The sequence below is a fragment of the Polypterus senegalus genome, chromosome 1 (genome assembly GCF_016835505.1).
Source record: "Polypterus senegalus isolate Bchr_013 chromosome 1, ASM1683550v1, whole genome shotgun sequence".
Classification (NCBI taxonomy): domain Eukaryota; kingdom Metazoa; phylum Chordata; class Cladistia; order Polypteriformes; family Polypteridae; genus Polypterus; species Polypterus senegalus.
In genome coordinates, this window is record NC_053154.1 from 190144907 (window position 1) to 190164216 (window position 19310).

Sequence of the window (19310 nt, forward strand, 5' to 3'; positions counted from 1 at the left end):
GCCACTCCTTTGATATCTTGGCTGTGTGCTTAGGGTCGTTGTTCTGCTGAAAGATGAACCGTCGCCAGTCTGAGGTCAAGAGCGCTCTGGAGCAGGTTTTCATCCAGGATGTCTCTATACATTGCTGCAGTCATCTTTCCCTTTATCCTGACTAGTCTCCCAGTTCCTGCTGCTGAAAAACATCCCCATAGCATGATGCTGCCACCACCATGCTTCACTGTAGGGATGGTATTGGCCTGGTGATGAGCGGTGCCTGGTTTCCTCCAAACGTGACGCCTGGCATTCACACCAAAGAGTTCAATTTTTGTCTCATCAGACCAGAGAATTTTGTTTCTCGTGGTCTGAGAGTCCTTCAGGTGCCTTTTGGCAAACTCCAGGCAGGCTGCCATGTGCCCTTTACTAAGGAATGGCTTCTGTCTGACCACTCTACCATTCAGGCCTGATTGGTGGATTGCTGCAGAGTTGGTTGTCCTTCTGGAAGGTTCTCCTCTCTCCACAGAGGACCTCTGGAGCTCTGACAGAGTGACCATCGGGTTCTTGGTCACCTCCCTGACTAAGGCCCTTCTCCCCCGATCGCTCAGTTTAGATGGCCAGCCAGCTCTAGGAAGAGTCCTGGTTTATTCGAACTTCTTCCACTTACGGATGATGGAGGCCACTGGCTCATTGGGACCTTCAAAGCAGAAGAAATTTTCTGTAACCTTCCCCAGATTTGTGCCTCGAGACAATCCTGTCTCGGAAGTCTACATATAATTCCTTTGACTTCATGCTTGGTTTGTGCTCTGACATGAACTGTTAACTGTGGGACCTTATATAGACAGGTGTGTGCCTTTCCAAATCATGTCCAATCAACTGAATTTACCACAGGTGGACTCCAATTAAGCTGCAGAAACATCTCAAGGATGATCAGGGGAAACAGGATGCACCTGAGCTCAATTTTGAGCTTTGTGGCAAAGGTTATGAATACTTATGTACATGTGCTTTCTCAATTTTTTTATTTTTAATAAATTTGCAAAAACCTCAAGTAAACTTTTTTCACGTTGTCATTATGGGGTTTTGTGTTTAGAATTCTGAGGAAAAAATGAATTTAATCCATTTTGGAATAAGGCTGTAACATAACAAAATGTGGAAAAAGTAATGTGCTGTGAATACTTTCCGAATGCACTGTATGTTGGAAAAATTCTAACATACAGTTTAAACTGAAACTTTTATAACTCTTGCAGATACTTGCAAAAACTATCAATAAACTTGTGTCTTAGAACAAAAAGCTAATATTTGTTCAATCATTTTACAATTCCTTGTCAAAGGGGGTGGAGCCTATCCAGTCAGCAACACACAGGAAGCCAGTCCATCACAAGGTAGGCTCTGTTACACATCAGCATTGTTCAATATCCAGCTTATTTAACACACATTTGAAATAATGGAAGAACACCCACACAAACCCAAGGAGAATCTGTAAACTTGGTACAGTGACTGAGCCAGGATTTGAACCCGGGAGTCTGAAGAGCACTGACCATGCTGCTCAAATAAATCAATTTTTTTTATTAATATTATATGACACGTTCTATGAAAAGTGGTATGGTACTGAAGTATTCCTTGTATGATGTTGGGCTATACAAGAAATAACTTATTGTATTTATCTTGTATTGCCAAAAGTCATCTTATTTAACTTTTATCATCTCAACAAGGAATTATTCTCACTTCCTGAGGAGCCATCTACTCTAAGATTTCTTAACTTAATTACTATGAACTACTTGCTTCTGCACAATTTGGAAGTACTCGATGCAAAGTTAGGACAGTTCTAGGGACAAAAATGGACTTGTAGCCAGCCAATGTTCAAAACACACACTGGTATGCAAACCAAAAGTCAAAAAAGCAAATCAATTAAATCAAGCATTGCAAAAATTGCATGCAATACACTGTTTTGAAGGTTACAAATTAGAACCCTTTATCCATATACTTCTTTTTTGTGTATATTTAATATAAAAGAAGACTAACATCTGAGCTAATCCATAGCATGATTATGTAGTGTTGAGAAATTAAAAAATGACTGGCTTGGTACTGTATCCTCAATTTTAAGAGCTACACCAACTGTATCAGACCTAGTATACCTAATCATGTTGAACACCAGCATTATACTGTATACCAGTTTGGGTATATGCATCATAATAAACTTCCAAGTCGAGACACTTTGGCACAACAATTAAAAGAAAGACAGAAGTTTTGACGTAATGTAGTTATACTCCCTACTCATGGCACTGGAGAGTGTTAATGGGCTACAAGTTGGTTAGTATATGCAAGTAAGAATTTCTCTGTACACATGACAAGAATTCACCTTAATATAAGGACAAGTGTCTGTATGTATGTTTGTGTGTTCATCCAGTTTCTGTGCCTCTGTCATTTCAAAAGATGGCACACAACAAACATTAACACTGCATTTACAAATTATATACTAAATGGCATGTAACAGACATATGCATTTGTCATGCCAACAGATGGTGCATCACAAACCTTTCTAGTAAAGCATTTTATTACTACAAATGTTTGTGATGCACCATCTGTTGGAATGATAAATGCCATGCATTTTATTACTAAATGCATATAAATACATCCCCAATAGATGGCACATTGCAAATATGAATTCTGATGTCTGTGTTAATTAATTAGATTTTGACCAATTTAGATGGGTAGCACAGCTAGTGACCCTATAAAATTGTGGCCACTAAGCACCACAGAACTGAATTCCATTCCACTCCCAGAGACTAGCTGCGTGCAGTTTTCATTTTCTCTCACATGGGTTTTTCCTCTGGCTACTCAAGTTTTCTTTCTATATTCCCTAGGTAGGCATGGTAAATTAAATGTTGACTCTAACCTAACCTGATATGAATCAGTGTGACTTATTGTGGTTGTGCATGCTCTGTGTGTTCTATCTATAGTCTGATTCTGCCTTGTGTGTGATGCTTCCAGGACAGATTCTAGCTGCTCCGATACTGTATAAGAGAAAGTGCTTTTAAAAAATAGATTAATGGGTTTAGATCTGTGCCCTAATTTGGTCAATTTAATATGTAGTGCATTCCATAAGTATTTAAATGCCTTGATAGTGCCCGAGGGTTACCGACTGGATTTTATTTCCACTGTATGTTTGAAGTTACAACTTTTTATCATAGATTTCAAGGCCTGGATGGATACCCCATCAAAAAGATTTGTCCTCAAACTACATAGTGACTTTTCCATTCCAGCTGGTGTGATGGATTTGACCTGAACAGGGAGCAGTTAGGTGATGACACTACACGACTTGGCTTTGCAACTTTGACCGTGAAAGCCAAGTGGGTCTAACTTTAAGAACCTTTTAGAAGTAGGAGTGCTAGGCTTTTAAGGTCTGCATAACAGCAGTATTACCCTTTAGGAAAAGAGATTCAAGGACAACTCCTTACTCAAGGAAGTAATTGATGTAGAAGTAGCCACTGCAATTTGTCATGATTGGCCACTACTGTTCTGACAAATAATATCTGAGATCAGTAGGGAGCTTTCATAATTTCCTAGTGGGAGAAGTGCAAATAAATATACAATGTAAAGGAAAGAGAGATGGTGTGATGTGTTAGGAGACGGGAAAGCTACTCTTTCTTAGTAGGGACAGGTAAATTATTGCTTAAGTGCAGCTCAAGCAAGACAGGCTGGCATATATTGATTTGTTTGTGTATCATTCAAAAATACTTGTGCTTACAGATACCCTGGTTTTGTACATTTTTGTCTAGCAGCATTTTTCATTAGAAATTCAGTGAGGTGTCTATAGAATAACACCATGACCATGTTGCACTGGAGATTTTGACAGCTACATGGAGTTGTCAGAGTAACTTTCAGTTGTACACATAACTTCTCAAACTTCACCAGCCCACTTAATCCAACTCAGGTTCAGGAAGTGCTAGCGCCTACCCATTCAACATTAGGTGAAAAGCATGAACCAAACCAGGACCAGGGGCAAGTCTATCACACACTAACTCACACTGAGTCACTTTAAAGTCAACAGTTAATCTAACACACATCTTTGGAATGTGGAAGAAAAGCTGGAGCAGCTTGAGAAAAATCCACCTGAGATATCAGATTCCGAATATTTATACATGGCTACAATTCAGGGAGGACAAAAGGTAAATATAAAGTTTCAAGTAGCACTGAATGAATCATAATACAGGCTACCAAATGCACTGAGAGCTGACACAAGAGTATCATGGACAACAGCTCCTTTGCCGTTTTCTTATACATAACAGGGTTACAAGTATGTCACAAATGGGCTTCTCGTCTAAAAACATTTTGTGGTTGGAAAATAACTACTGATGAAAATTGTTTACAATACAGTACAGCAATTATTAATAGTTCTTATTTACAGTGTGATGTTTGTACTGGCTTCCCAACCAGGATGGACCCCCATTCCCTTGTCTGGCCAGGAGGCCAGTAAAGGGATGTACAGGAAGATAAGTGTAATAATTCCACTCCTGTTAAGGAGGTGGGTGTTTCGGGCACTGTGGTAGCTGGTGCACTGGGACTGGCATCCTATCAATATTGGATAGTAATCCCTCCCCCAGATAGGAGGTCAGCATAATGGATGAATGGCCTGGATGGAGAAGCATAGCGACCTGGATGGTTTGCTGTCACTTTCCCCAGACAGGAGGCAAAAAGAAATCTGGGACAGTGGGAGAACACCTCTCTCATGTGCAGGCTGGTCATCACCCATGGCAAGCCTCTGCATAGACACCTGCAAGGCAGCATTTGGAGCTGAGGACACATAAGGCTGCATTGTTAAGTGCCATTGAGGCTGTCAGGAAATGAATGTGTGGTTCTATATGATCCCTAAGAGCTCCATGGAGACAATGGTTTGGGGACTGAAGTACTCCTTGGTCAAGTTTAAAAGGGTGTCCTCCACTTTTCCCAGGGAGTTGGACTTGGGAGAAAGAAGATAAAGCTCACCTTGGACAGTGAAGGTAAAAGAAAAGAAAGAAAAAGAAAAGTACACTGTATTGGTTAAAAAGCCTGTGAAAAGGTACTCAGTTTAATAAAAAGGCTGATATGAACCAGTGACTGTTTCCTGTATACTTGTGTTAAGGGGTTGGGGCTCAGTTGCTACACCCCCTCTATTGTCCACAGCAGCTGCATTTTTTTGAGGATTCACTCCATGATTCATTGCAGTTCAGCCATTTGCACTGTGATAACTGCCAGTGTCTGGATTACAAAGGCCCTTGGAATCATCATCTTTACTCAATAAAGCTAATAGGTAAACTGCTACACAAGTTCATGCAGGGAATGTCTTTAAGCACTCCAAGTGGATTGTTTCCTGGTGATGTTTGCCGATTTTTCTCTCACTCTGCCCACACACCTTTTCCACAGCAGTGCCACTATATTCCACCTGGTCACATTGAAAATCCTGCAAAGATGCCAAGTGTTTTACTGGCATGCATCAATTAATACTTCATATGCAAGTTAGGAAAACTAGAATGTGTTTCTTGCTAGCAATCACTTATAATTGTCTAAGTATTTGGAAAGGGAGTTTTAATAAGAAAAAATTTTGCTGGTGGTGTCAATGAGTATCGTGCAGATTCTTATCAAATCAATAGAGTCAACGTAAATAAGTAGCTTTGCTAAACCTTATGACTTCAAATTAAAGTATATGATCAGGTGGGCAGAGAATTACATTACAATTCTTATCTGCATGTTTGACTTTGGGAACAGGTCATTATACCATACCTCTGAGGGGAAAAAAAAAACCAAAAAAAGAGTCCTCTAAAACTCTTTCATTATTAATTCTCTGTAATAAATGGATTTATGTCCATCTTGCCATTAAGCTAAATGCTTTTTACGCATGCACAATGCATATTTCATTGATAATGATTTACTTGTTTTGATTTCCAAAGAAAATATGCAGTGTACTTTATAAATAACAGGAGCTGGCACATCAGAGTCACGCTGTAGTCAGTAAACAGAGGCAAATACAACAGCAGTGCTAAAAGAGGCATCTCCTTATGCACATCTCAATATATGTTGTCATCAGATAAAGTATGGTATTTGACAGTACCACTTTTATCAACAAGAAATTAATTTGGTGTTTAAAATCCTGATATTGCGAGTATTGCCTACACAGATCTGCAGAAATTAAAAATGTACATTACCTTGTAACCTTTACATGTATAGGTGCATACATCTCAACTCATCTTTTATTGTCATTCATCAAAATTTGTATCATATGGTTGAACGAAATTTGGTCCCAGGTACATAAACAACACAACATACATTTAATATACACCATAACATTACCAAAACCAATGTAACAATGCAATGTAACAAAACAAAATATGCAGGACTATGAAGCTCAAACATGCTCAATGCCCATAGTAATATGCAGAGTATAGAGTGACAGTACATAATTAGGGAAATGTTATAGGGATATGGTACTGGGTGACATGTAGGAGTTCAGAAATCTTATGGCTTGAGGAAAGAAGTTGTTATAGGACCTAGCTGTACTGGTCCTTCTACGTGATGGCAGGGGGTCAAACAATATGTGTGAAGGGTGACCAAAAGATGAAAAAGAAGAAGAAAGGAAGATCCTCAAATGTTGTCTTCATTACTCTCCAGTCTGGAATTTATGAAAGTATACAACATATGAATAATAATTTAACATAAAAATTACTGCAACAGAAGATATAGGCAGATGGCAAAGGGGGCGAGAAGTAATACAAAATAACACCCTTAGACCTGTTTAATACAATTCGGGGTCATGGGAGCCAGAACTTATTCTGGTACCACCAATTTATGACAACTATTGGACATAGGAGTTAACATGAGTTAGGATTTGTTTTGCACACTCTGACACTCAATGAACGCATGCTTGTGTGTGTAAATGCCTTGAGTATGTGCACTGAACAGGAGTGGAATGAAGGGTCTCCAGTGACATCTAGGTAGGACAAAAAGAAGCTATAAGGGACAATATAGCTGACAGAGATTTGGAGACAGCCATGTCTGAGAGTGAGGCACTTTTCAAAACTTAAACTTCTGGACCTTCTGTACCATGTTAGCATACCCAATGACAGTTGCTAATAAACAGTACAGATAAGGCATTACTATTACTTATCTCTCACACAAGCACACTTATTTGCCCTTTAGCACATTATATACTTGCTGAAGAACTAAACAACATTTTGATCATAGCTGTAACTGGTGCTACCTGTAGAACAGTGACATTTTTGCAGTCACCTATTTACCTTGAGTACATGTTGCCGTGTAGTCTGAGCAGCAGTCCTTAAACACCTGGCAGTATTCATCACAGTAGCATCTGGTCCTCTCACAGCCACTGTTCAGACCAGTACAGCAAAGCACAGGAGCCTCAGAGCACTGCCCTAGAAATGAAACAAGAATAAGATTAAGGTCTTAAATCCAGCTATTAACAGATTCATTTCTGCCTGCCCATTGTCATTAGATGTTACGCTCCAGGAGTTTAGGTACAAAATACTGTACATGAATGTATTTCCAGCTTGGAACTCGTAAAACACAAGGGTAACATTAGGGAGGGAGTGTGATTCAGAAGCGTATTCAAAAAGACAGATTATCCCTAGTAACTGTTTTGTCTGAACCACCACTAGGGCTTTGTGTGTTTTATTTGTATCCACAGTGCCCCAGGCTATGGATTGTAAAACGGAAGGGAAACTATGGGTTTGACTGTGGTCACTGTGGAATACTGAAGGCAATACTTATGTTCACCAAGAAAGCACTGGGGCCCTGCTTTATTTAAAAATAATAATAATAAAAGGTTATCAGGTGGTTTCCACTGGACATGGCAGAATTTCATTGAACCCAAAGGTATTTTTGAGACTTGCCTATGAATCTCCTTCTGTGTGGTTTTGAAATTGTAGTTAAAGGTGGAAGTAAATTTTCCTTGGATATAGTGAGAGTTAGCACAGCATGGAAAACACTTAGCTGGTAACCTGTCCCAACAACAGTTACAATCCAGTAAAGGCATGCTTTTTGGGGTTAATAGTTGATATTAGAACATTAGAAAGATCTAGATGACAAAATTCCATGCAGCCCCACAAAGCTTGCCGGTCCAATTCCTGTAATTCCTCCAAAATAACATCAAGTCTTGCTTTGAAGGTCCCTAAAGCCTAACAGTCCATCAGACTACTTGGTAGCTTATTCCTTGTGTCTATGGTTCTCTGCGGAGAAAAACGTCCTAATGTTTGTGTTCAATTTTCTCCTTAAGTTTCCAGCTGTGTTCCCAAGTTCTTGTTGAACTCATTTTAAAGTAACAGTCTCGATCCACTGTACTATTTCCCTTCAGAATATCGAACAATTCAATCATGTCACCTCTTAATCTTCTTTTGCTTAAAACTGAAAAGAGTCAGCTCTTTTAATCTTTCTTTATAACTCATCCCATGCAGGCCTGGAATTAGTTTAGTCGCTCTTTAAGTCACATATGTTGATCATTCTTTATTATTGCTTAAGTAAAAGCACTTTTGTATATAGACTTGGTCTAGAATCCATTTAGTATGGTTTTGAGATGTGTTAGTGAGTCCCTATGAGGACATAACAAATCTTTTAAGTGTATAGGGTCTGTGTGCATCTTTCTGCTTGTGTGTCAAGCCTAGGGTGTATAGGGGAATCCTTAATGAACTTTGTGTGTTACACTCACACCACGATAATACAGGTAGAGTCAATAAATTGCACATGACATTAAAATTGGGGGGTTACCAGAGTCTGAGGAAGATAAAATGAAAAAAAGTTAAAGTTAAAATGACTTGGAGAGTCTTTTGAAGATCAGGATCTCAGTAGTACAAACCCTGGTTCACAGTGTTTGGTTTCATTTTGTAGACTAACATTACATTTGTTGTTTTGAGTCAGATGTAGGTTTAGGAATGTCCTCATGTGTCTCTTTATCTTGGACACACTGTTTTTTCTCTTTTTGTTATGATACATTTTTAATATTATGTCAGCAATGTGATTTTAGTTGAGTCCTTTATAATGCTTCTCCTTTTGATGCATACTCACATGGTATCATGTTATAGATGGTTACAAGATCATTTGCTATCCATGTGGACTGGCAACACATGCAACAAATAACTGCAAAAGTTTGGTTTATGTTTCGGTTATTCTGAACTGCTAGTAGAATATTCAGTTGGTCAAACTTTGCCCATTCTCAGATAAACCCAGGAAAATTCCATCTTTTTTTTAAAATCACAATACAAGTGGCAGAATAAAAAAAAAGAATCAGTTACTCGTATGCTCCAAAACCTTCTTAAAAACAGAATGGTGAATACTGATATCCTTATTCAATGGGTCTTATTTTAATCCAGGTTTGTGTACTAAAGGGCAAATCGTTATTTAAAAAATCATTTCTGCATTTTATTTTGCTTTTAGTTTTAGCTATCAGAATGCTTCCAAAAATGTTTTCTTATGAAACACAATAAGATCCACATCTAGTAAAAATATACAAGGATAGAGTGTTCAAAGTGCCTGAAATTAAGGTCTAAATAGGCCAAATTTACTGTCTTCTGCAAATTTAAACAAAATAAATCACTTTTACAAGTTCTCCTAACAAGATCAAAATATTTTTTGTAATGTATAAGTTGTCAAAACTGAGCCTGAGCATTTCTGACCAAAATATATAAAGAATGTATTTTATCATATGGCTAACAAGGTGTCATGTTTTGGACAGGGCTCAGTCCCTGGCTTTAATTTATCTAATTTGTACTTATTTACTTTGTGTTTATCATACTTTTATCTTAATTTTTTTTGTTTCTTTCTATTAATATTTTCTTTTTGCAAGTCTTGTATATTTCTTAAGAATGTCAGTTTAGTTTATTCTTTGTCATATGCTCTGTATGTTGATCCAAAGGGGTGGTGTCACCCTCAGCGTATATCAGCTCCTTGGTACTCCAGCACTCTTGCTGAATTCTTTGCTCTTGTTCTTATTGTCAAACTACCATCCTTGAAATCCCATTGTATTTGGTGATTTTCTAAGTTCTGTTTTGGGCACTCTGATGTTTGGACATTGTGCTGTTTTTCAAGGTCATGCCATTTGGATTTTGTCATTGATTTCATTTTTCTTTTTAATTCAGTTTTTGAGGTCACCTTTTTGTTTTGTATTTTCCATTAAAAAACATATGATTATTATTATTATTAAAATTACAAGGACTGTGTTGTTGTTGTATGGGAAAGTGGTTTTCATGGTTCCCCCTCTTTTTTTTTAAAGAATTTATTGGCTTTGCCTTGTTTGAGAGCGTAGGCCACAAGCCTGCTTTTGTGTTTTAGGACCAGGTTTGCTTGGTGATTTGAAGTCTGTTTTTAGAGTTTTACGAGCCTTGCAATCATAAACAATGAAGAAATGGGTGATAAAATTAATAATAAGAGACACTGGCTGGGTGCAGAAAAGATTTCCCAGTAATCTTTAATGTTAAGTAAACCTGCAAATCTTTTACATCCACTCTGGCTCTACTTCTAGGCTATTACTGTGAATCAAAAAATTAGTTTATTTGTGGGTTCAGGTGGAACTTAAGTTTCAGGCTAAATTTGCCTTTGGAAACCTGAGCTGTACTTAAAGGCCAAAAACTTATAGCCAGTTTTATTTTGCAGTCCCTGGCTAGATGTGCCAGATACCACCTAGCAGACTTAGGGAATAAATGAGGTTTCCTTCTACTTTACTATGAACATTCTTAGTGTTCTTACTAGTTCTACATGCTCTGCAGAATGGGCTATATTGTCAGAATCAGTGGTTAACTTGGATCAGAACATTTTAGAACAGTGTTATGGTACTGTCTTTGGCTCAGGGAAAAATCTGATTGATTTAACTATCCTTTTTCTGCAGCATGCAACATATTCAGTGTCTTTATGTATACACTGCAAGGCAAGTTAGAGAAAAAGAGACAATCATGTTTCAGCTTTGTCAGAGAGCGCCCAGTGATTGGCTGTAGTATTAATGGAACATGCTCAGTTAAGTTTAAGTGAGTGTGAAACAGAAGGCAGATCATACATAAACTTCTTCTTCTGGCTGTTCCCATTAGGGGTTTCCACATGGGATCATCCATACATACATAAACTGTCTATTTGAAATTCATTACCATATTTTAGCCATGCAAGTAAGGTAAGATGATTATCCAGCCTAACTGAACACTTAATAATAAATTATGTAATGTTGCATAATATTTAAACTCCTCATAATGTCCAAAACGTTCATCTGTGTGCAAATTGAGCTGACTATTTTGTTTGGTAGGTTATACTGTATGTACATGAAACTAGACCATATCAATAGACTATGGAAACAAATATTTAGCTAGGCTTTTACAATGCATAATGAGAGAAAACTTGTCATCTTACAGCTCCTCACTGCTTATTTGACTCACCCAACATGAAGGAGGAAAAACAACAAAACATACTCACCCTGTACGTTGTGAATAGAGTGTCTGACAATGCAAGTGCTCACACTGTACAATTGTCAAATTAAAAGTTTACAGGTAAATGCAGTTTTGTTTCCTAGTCATCAGATTGTACTGTAACACTGTTTACATCACATCACTCTGCCAGAACTGTATAATTGCACCAAAATTGCATAGTGTAAGCTTGGCTTTAGTAAACGTAATTAAAACCATTGATCAAAACAAAGATCAAGGTTAAAAGGAAATTGCTGATCAAATTAATAAACAAAGAATGCGAGAGAAACATGTTTACATGCACAATCCAACATCTTACATTCTGTAGTTCAATGAAGAAGGTAATGTCTTATAGGTAACTAGCAGACCTAGCGCGCTTCGCTGCACGTTTAACCGGCTAGTTTCGGCAGCGGATTGTGTTTTTTCCAATCTAGACGCCCTGTCTTTTTCAGATTCTTTTAACTGCCTGGTTTCGGCAGCCAATCGTCCTTTTCCCAATCTAGAAATCCTGTCTTCTTTAGATTCGTTTAACCGCCTGATTTTGGCAGCAAATCTTTTTTTTCTAACGTAGAAGTCGTTTCTTGTTGAGATTCGTTTAATCTCCTGGTTTTGGCAGCCAAGCGCTTTTTTTCCAACCTAGAAGACCTCTCTTGAGATCTGTTTAATGGCCTCGTTGATTGCATGTCTTCCAAGGTAGTTTCAATACCCATTTCTTGCACGGAGTCTTCTCCCCTTTTATGAGTGACTGTGGAAGTACCGCGTGTACTAAACAGTAAAATAGTAAAGGAGAAAGGACTAAATACTAAGGAAAAAGAACGGCAAGACCGCGACAGCTGCGGAGCTCAGCTTGGAGCGAAATGAAGTGAATGAAATGACGTGAATGGGCGGGGAAATGACCACGTGACTCCCCCACCTGCCTTAACTCTCAATCCCTCTACAAACACACAAACACAGTCTCTTGGATCCCAACTCTCCTTTATATATATAGATTAAGTTTAATTTCTGATGTGCACTTTATATTTACTCTTATATTGTACCAATCAGGATCAAAGATTAGCAGATGTCAGAGCTGCAACACTGCAATAGGCACCATCCAAATTAACAGTAATATTAACAGTGTTGTCATGGCGCAGTAGGCAGGAACAGTACAATAGTTCACTGCAACAGCACAAATCACAGAAAATTTGTTAGAACATTTCACTACATGACTATTTAAAGAAAACCTAGGCATTTATTTGTATCGGGTGGGAAAAGTCATTCCTAGAGGGCTACAGTGGCTGCCGGTTTTTGTTCCAACCCAATTGCTTAATAAGAAGCACTTATTGCTCAAGTAACACTTCTGCTTCATTTTAGCTGTCTCACTCATTAAGAGTTTGAACCCTTATTGCTTGTTTTAGTCTAAATTAGTGGTATACGATTGCTGAAGACCTGTGCGTTGGAACTGGGGAGTCCTCTACAGCGCATCTTCAACCTGAGCCTGGAACAGGGGAGAGTCCAGAGGCTTTGGAAAACATCTTGTATCACTCCTGTCCCAAAGGTATCACGTCCTAGTGAGCTGAATGACTTCCGGCCTGTTGCTCTGACGTCACATCTGATGAAGACCATGGAGCGGCTGCTGCTTCACCACCTGAGGCCACAGGTCCGTCACGCCCTAGACCCTCTGCAGTTCGCATACCAGGAGAAGGTGGGGGCGGAGGATGCCATCATCTATATGCTTCATCGATCCCTCTCCCACCTGGACAGAGGCAGTGGTGCTGTAAGAATTATGTTTGTGGACTTCTCTAGCGCCTTCAACACCATCCAACCTCTGCTCCTTAGAGACAAGCTGACAGAGATGGGAGTAGATTCACACCTTGTGGCATGGATTGTGGACTATCTTACAGACAGACCTCAATATGTGCGTCTTGGGAACTGCAGGTCTGACATCGTGTGCAGCAATACAGTGGCGCCGCAGGGGACTGTACTTTCTCCGGTTCTGTTCAGTCTATATACATCAGACTTCCAATATGACTCGGAGTCCTGCCACGTGCAAAAGTTCGCTGATGACACTGCTATTGTGGGCTGCATCAGGAGTGGGCAGGAGGAGGAGTACAGAAAGTTAATCAAAGACTTTGTTAAATAGTGCGACTCAAACCACTTACACCTTAACACCAGCAAGACCAAGGAGCTGGTGGTGGATTTTAGGAGGCCCAGGCCCCTCATGGACCCTGTGATCATCAGAGGTGACTGTGTGCAGAGGGTGCATACCTATAAATATCTGGGAGTGCAGCTGGATGACAAATTGGACTGGACTGCCAATACTGATGCTCTATGTAAGAAAGCTCAGAGCAGAATATACTTTCTGAGAAGGTTGGCATCCTTCAACATCTGCAGTAAGATGCTGCAGATGTTCTACCAGACGGTTGTGGCGAGTGCCCTCTTTACGCGGTGGTGTGCTGGGGTGGCAGCATAAAGATGAAAGACGCCTCACGCCTGGACAAACTTGTTAAGAAGGCAGGCTCCATTGTAGGATTAAAGTTGGACAGTTTAACATCTGTGGCAGAGCGACGGGCACTAAGCAAACTCCTGTCAATCATGGAGAATCCACTGCATCCACTTAACAGTGTCATCTCCAGGCAGAGGAGTAGCTTCAGTGACAGACTTTTGTCACTGGCCTGTTCCACTGACAGACTAAAGAGATCGTTCCTCCCCCACACTATGCGACTCTTCAATTCAACCCGGGGGAGTAAATGCGAACATTAATTTTATTTTAATTCTTTTCATTTTTATTACTATTTAATTTAATATTGTTTCTTTGTATCAGTATACTGCTGCTGGATTATGTGAATTTCCCCTTGGGATTAATAAAGTATCTATCTATCTATTCTTGGTTATTAATTGCTTCTTATTAGTAGTAAGATGCAAATGACAAAAGAAACCAGCATTACTTCATTTAGCTTGTTTCCATTTACACCTGTGTGTATTTATCATTCACTATTTGGTTTAATTAAATACTTGGAAGGAAAGTGAAGAGAAAAAAAGTGAAGACTGAGAATTACTCATCTGTTTTAGACCTCAAATCATTTGGATGATACCGTTAGAAAGGAAAAAAATCTAAGATATGAGAATAACTTGACATGGCAGAGTTAAAGCACTAACAAGCCATGAAATTATTGGCAAGTATTGTTTTCTAATTAAGCAACAGGGTTGGAACAAAAACCTGCAGCCACTGCAGTCCTTCAGGACTGACTTTGCCCACCCCTGGATCTATATGGCAAACTTGAAGCTAGGTTGCTCTATTTGCAAAGATTCCATGTCTCTTGACACTCACAGAATGGGATCCCAGAGGTTAACCTTCCCAACACTCTACATGAGAGAGTAGAAAAAAATGCTGGATTCAGGCTTCCGTAAGGCACAAGAGGAAACCACTGCTTCAATTAAATGTCTTTAGTATTACATACAGTACAGACCACTCAAACCTTATCAATTTGCAAATTGTGTACCAAACCAGAAAGTACTACTTTCAAATTTTTCTTGTGCAGAAATAATCAAGTTTATGCCAAAGGAAATGCTTAATTGTTTGATTGTCAGCATTAAATCTATGAAACCTAATATTAGCATTGTCATTAATGAGAGTACATCATTGAGTAAGACGTTCAGTTAATAATTCTAAACCAACACATTTCTTTTAAGATCTCTTAGAACTACCATCCACCACTGCTGAAGGGATTACTGAATACAGACATGGCTTTGATGATGCTGCCAGTATAGGTCCTGGCACTGTATTGGATTAAATGGCTTTGTGAATGTTATTCTTTCTATTTCACTTTCATCATATTTTATGTGATTTTTGCATAAAAATCTGTAAGTCTTGTCTAAAATTAATGATACACTACTTTAAGACTTCTTGGAATCAACAGAGAATTTTGAAACCACTGTGACAACAATTTCCAGTTTAGGTTTCAGCTGCTGAAAATTTTAGTAACAACTAGGATAACAGTCATTTAGGGGTGACAGACGAGGCATCACTATAAAAACAAAAAGCTTTTAGCAATTGGAGTGACAACAAAATTCTGTTAGTTTCTTGCTTTTTTTTAGTTATTAGTGAATGTGAATAGAAATTCTGTTTGATTAATCTTTGTAATAGAAGGCAGGGATAGACTGGCTTCCCCAACAGAATAAATGGACCCTTGCCTGGCCAGAAGGCCATATAATGGAATGTCAGGAGGTGACTATCAATCCAGGCTGTATACTCCCCCCTGTGTGCTAGGTGGCAGCCTCGCTTTGTTGGATTACCCATGCACATATTTGCAGGGCAGCTTGGGAGTTGTAGTCCCATTGGACAGTTCTGTGGGGTGCCATGGGTGCCACCAGGGGAAGCCTTCAAGAGCAGGTACCCCTACTTTGGGGGCTCCCCCAAGAACCAGAAGTGCTTTCTTTGTGCAATGATGTGGCACCAGAAGTGCTCCTGCATCTGGTATAAAGGGTATTTTCTCACCTCACTTGGAGAGGGAGTCGTGAGGAGGTGGACAACACTTTCATGAGACAAGTGGAGGAGTAAAAATAGATATGTGCATTGAATTTTACTGATCTGGAAGAAGAGATATGTTGGAAGGCACTTCATTAAATAAATAATAAACTTATTTGAGCCCGGGACTACTGCAGTGGAATTGTATCTGAGGTTTGAGATTTTGCAACACCTCCTTAATGGCCACATTTTATACTATGTTCCACCCTGTTGAGAACAGAGTGAAACCGGACTCAGCTCAGTGAAGAGTGGCTTGAGTAATGAAGAGTGAACTTGTAGTCAAAAGGGAAGGAGGGTATCAATGCCAAACACAGAATAATAAAAGGTGAATTAAACCAAAATGGTTGGCAGAATCAAAGGTCAAAAAAGAAGAGCAAAAGTCTTTTTATGTGACTTATCAAACAAGCCCTAAGCAAAACTAAATGTGAGGCAGATGCCCATCATTTTTAGTAAAGATTCTTTCCAGAAGCCTTTATATTGCAATAACATCCCTTCTTGTGTTGAAGAGTGGTGATGTCACGCTGATAATGATCGTGTAACTGCAACTCAGATACTAAGAGGTAAACAGCATGGCCATAGCCATGAAGAATCAGAAAAAGGTGACATGAATGGCAGAAAAGTTCTCCAATAACTCTGTCATGTTGCCTAAAGCAAGAAATTGTTGCTCAAAAAGCAATGATTCCGGCAAATTTCATTTTTACATTAAGGCGACAACTGAAAAAACATTTTAGAAGTTTGATTTTATTGTGCATACATTAAATGGAGTGATACGTGAGGACAATATTTTAGAATTGCTACTTCACAACTCCATAGTAATGGGCTCAGGCTTTGCATTGGCATATTGTATGTGTGTGGAGATTTCACATCCTCCTGCATGGCTTTTTCTCCAAAATGAGTGTCTGTTGGAAATTTTAAATGTGCCGAGTGTGGTTGTGTGAGGGGATCCTGGTCTGGTGCCCAGCCTGGAGCTGTTTAATATTGCGTGCCAGGTGCTGCTGGGATAGGCTCTGGAACATGTGACTTTGATCTGGATAATGCAAGTGTTCACAAACTAGTGTTCTGTACTAAATGTCTGTCCTATGCCCATGTGGCACTACAGTCTAATGTTTACTGCGCATAGATACATTGATGGTACATGGTGCTTGAATTTAGATGTGTGGTTCTGCATGCATTGCAAGGGGTTTGGCTTCTTATTTCTTCATAAAAGCATTATGTTATTAGGATCTGTATCTGACCAAATCACATAATTTAAAGTAGATTACTTTGTCAACAAAATATTGAAGTGGATTTCGTCCTTCTATAAGTCATTGGTTAAATTTGGGAGTTAAGCCATAGTAAAGCTAGAGCAATTCAGATTTGTATTATGTGAATCTGATATACATTACAAATGGGAACTGCCATATTTTAACAGTATTGTATGGTATTACTCAATACTACATTTTGAAAAAAAAAAACATTTTCTGGGGGGCACTTTTTTGGTTTTATACAAGCTTTCACATTTTAACATGGGGTCTTGTAGCACTCAAATGAGCGGATAATAACTTTTCTACTTTCTCATATACATAGTATAGAGAAAGTATATGAATCGTGAAATAATTTGACCTTGGGATTTTGATGAATCTTGACATTTTAGACCTTCCTGAGTCCGAAAGTACCATTTCTGAAATTATGTCTGTGTCTGCGTGTAAACACAATAACTCAAAAACGCTTTGACTTAGATTAATTACATTTTGTACACCTATTTTATATCAAAAATAAAGAATCCTTTCAACTTTTGGGCCACTTCCATCATCCAGAAGTAGTACTTCAACTGAATACTTGCGCAAATTTTATTTTAATGTATACGTCATCAATTTAACAATAACATGCAAACATTGAACAGGCCATGTAAATATAAAGATGAAATGGGAACAATAAGCTGCTACATCCCTGTCGTGCTCCTAGTAATACATTTAATTTTATGATATATAGATATTTTTTTCTTTTCTTCCGCCATCATTATCATAATTAAATGTAGTTAAATGCAGTTTTACCTATAGCAATAAATTGCAACAAATATAATACTAACACTTTTTCTATCGTTTTAAGCAACTATAACTCTTTTTACTTTGCATATAATCTAGGTAATGCATATGTAATCATGAAAAATTTCCAACACCATTTTCAACCTCCCTAAGTATGAAAATATTTTAATATAAAGTTTAATTATAAATAGAAACAAATTATTGTGTATTGATATTATAAATTAGTTATGATGAGAAACAACAACATATGATATCTGAGAAATCTTCCACAACTGGAAGTGGTTCTGATGACCTTTTCCTTTATTTCAGTATATTTGAGAAAGTCTAGGGGAGCACACTCCCGATTTTTATTTCTTAAGATGTGCTTTGTTACAGATTTCTGGTCTTATGTCATTTAAAAATAACTTTCATATTTCTATTTATCCATTATCTAACTGGCTTATCTTACTTGATGTCACAGGGAGCTGGTGTCTATTCTAGTAGCCATGAGTGACAGACCGGTGCCAACCCCAGGATAGGTTACCAGTTTATTGTAGTCATACATCTGGATAAATAACAGTAATCAGTACTTAAAAAGCATTAACGTTACATTAAAAAAATCTTGTATGCACAAAGTTTCTTTATACTTGCTGACACTTTCTTTGATTTCCATATTCACTGTTCCATACCACATATCTAAATAAAAAGTGCAATAATAATCACTAACTATAGTAAAAACTACTGACTAAGAAAACAGATCACATACCTGTCTAAATAATGATTTTTGAACAGTATAAATGCAACCTTTTAGCTTGTAAAAAATTCTCACAGAAGTTCACATCATCTTACCTGTTGCAGTCTGACTCTGAACATTCTGAATTAGTAGTAAAAGAATAAACATCCTCCTTGTATCAATGACAAATGCAAATTGTTATCCTTTCATCTAGACATGTCACATTTACTTGCAAAATCTGGGATTTTGTAAACCACTCCTTATATTAAGCGGTGTTACATTGCTGTGACAAAAAATGAGGAAATAAATAACACTTGGAGGTGTCACTATTGAATTTCAAAAAGAGTTTTGTTGCATGCAGACAGGTCCACAATAGTGAATGCTGAGTAACAGTTCCATAACAGTACTGACTGGTAATTAGAGATGAATGCCATTTTCTGTCAGCAGTTTTAAGACTGCTTTGTGTTTGTTTGGTCTTACATAAAAAACTTAGCAAGGTATATGAAAAAATAAGATTCTAACAAGACACATGCTAAAATACCTTCAAAGTCGAATGAAAAAATTGTTTTACTTGTGCTTTCCAGGATAAATCTTTTTAATTTAGCATTTCCTTTTTTTTATTTTTTAACTCTAACAAAATGTTTGGTGCTTCCTTTTCTGATATT

The 19310-nt window shown here is 38.1% G+C and overlaps 1 protein-coding gene across 1 annotated transcript in view; it reads right to left on the reverse strand.

Moving 5' to 3' along the window:
* The window catches only part of LOC120536990 (mucin-5AC-like), a 37049-nt gene extending 18206 nt beyond the window's left edge, over positions 1 to 18843 (reverse strand). Inside the window, exons 1-2 of the mRNA XM_039765582.1 lie at positions 18762 to 18843; positions 7245 to 7379 (exon numbers count right to left, since the gene is read on the reverse strand). Of these exons, the coding sequence (XP_039621516.1) occupies positions 7245 to 7379; positions 18762 to 18813 (187 nt within the window). The 5' untranslated portion in view covers positions 18814 to 18843. The remainder of the gene's footprint in view (positions 1 to 7244; positions 7380 to 18761) is intronic.
* Between the last annotated feature and the right edge of the window lie 467 nt (positions 18844 to 19310).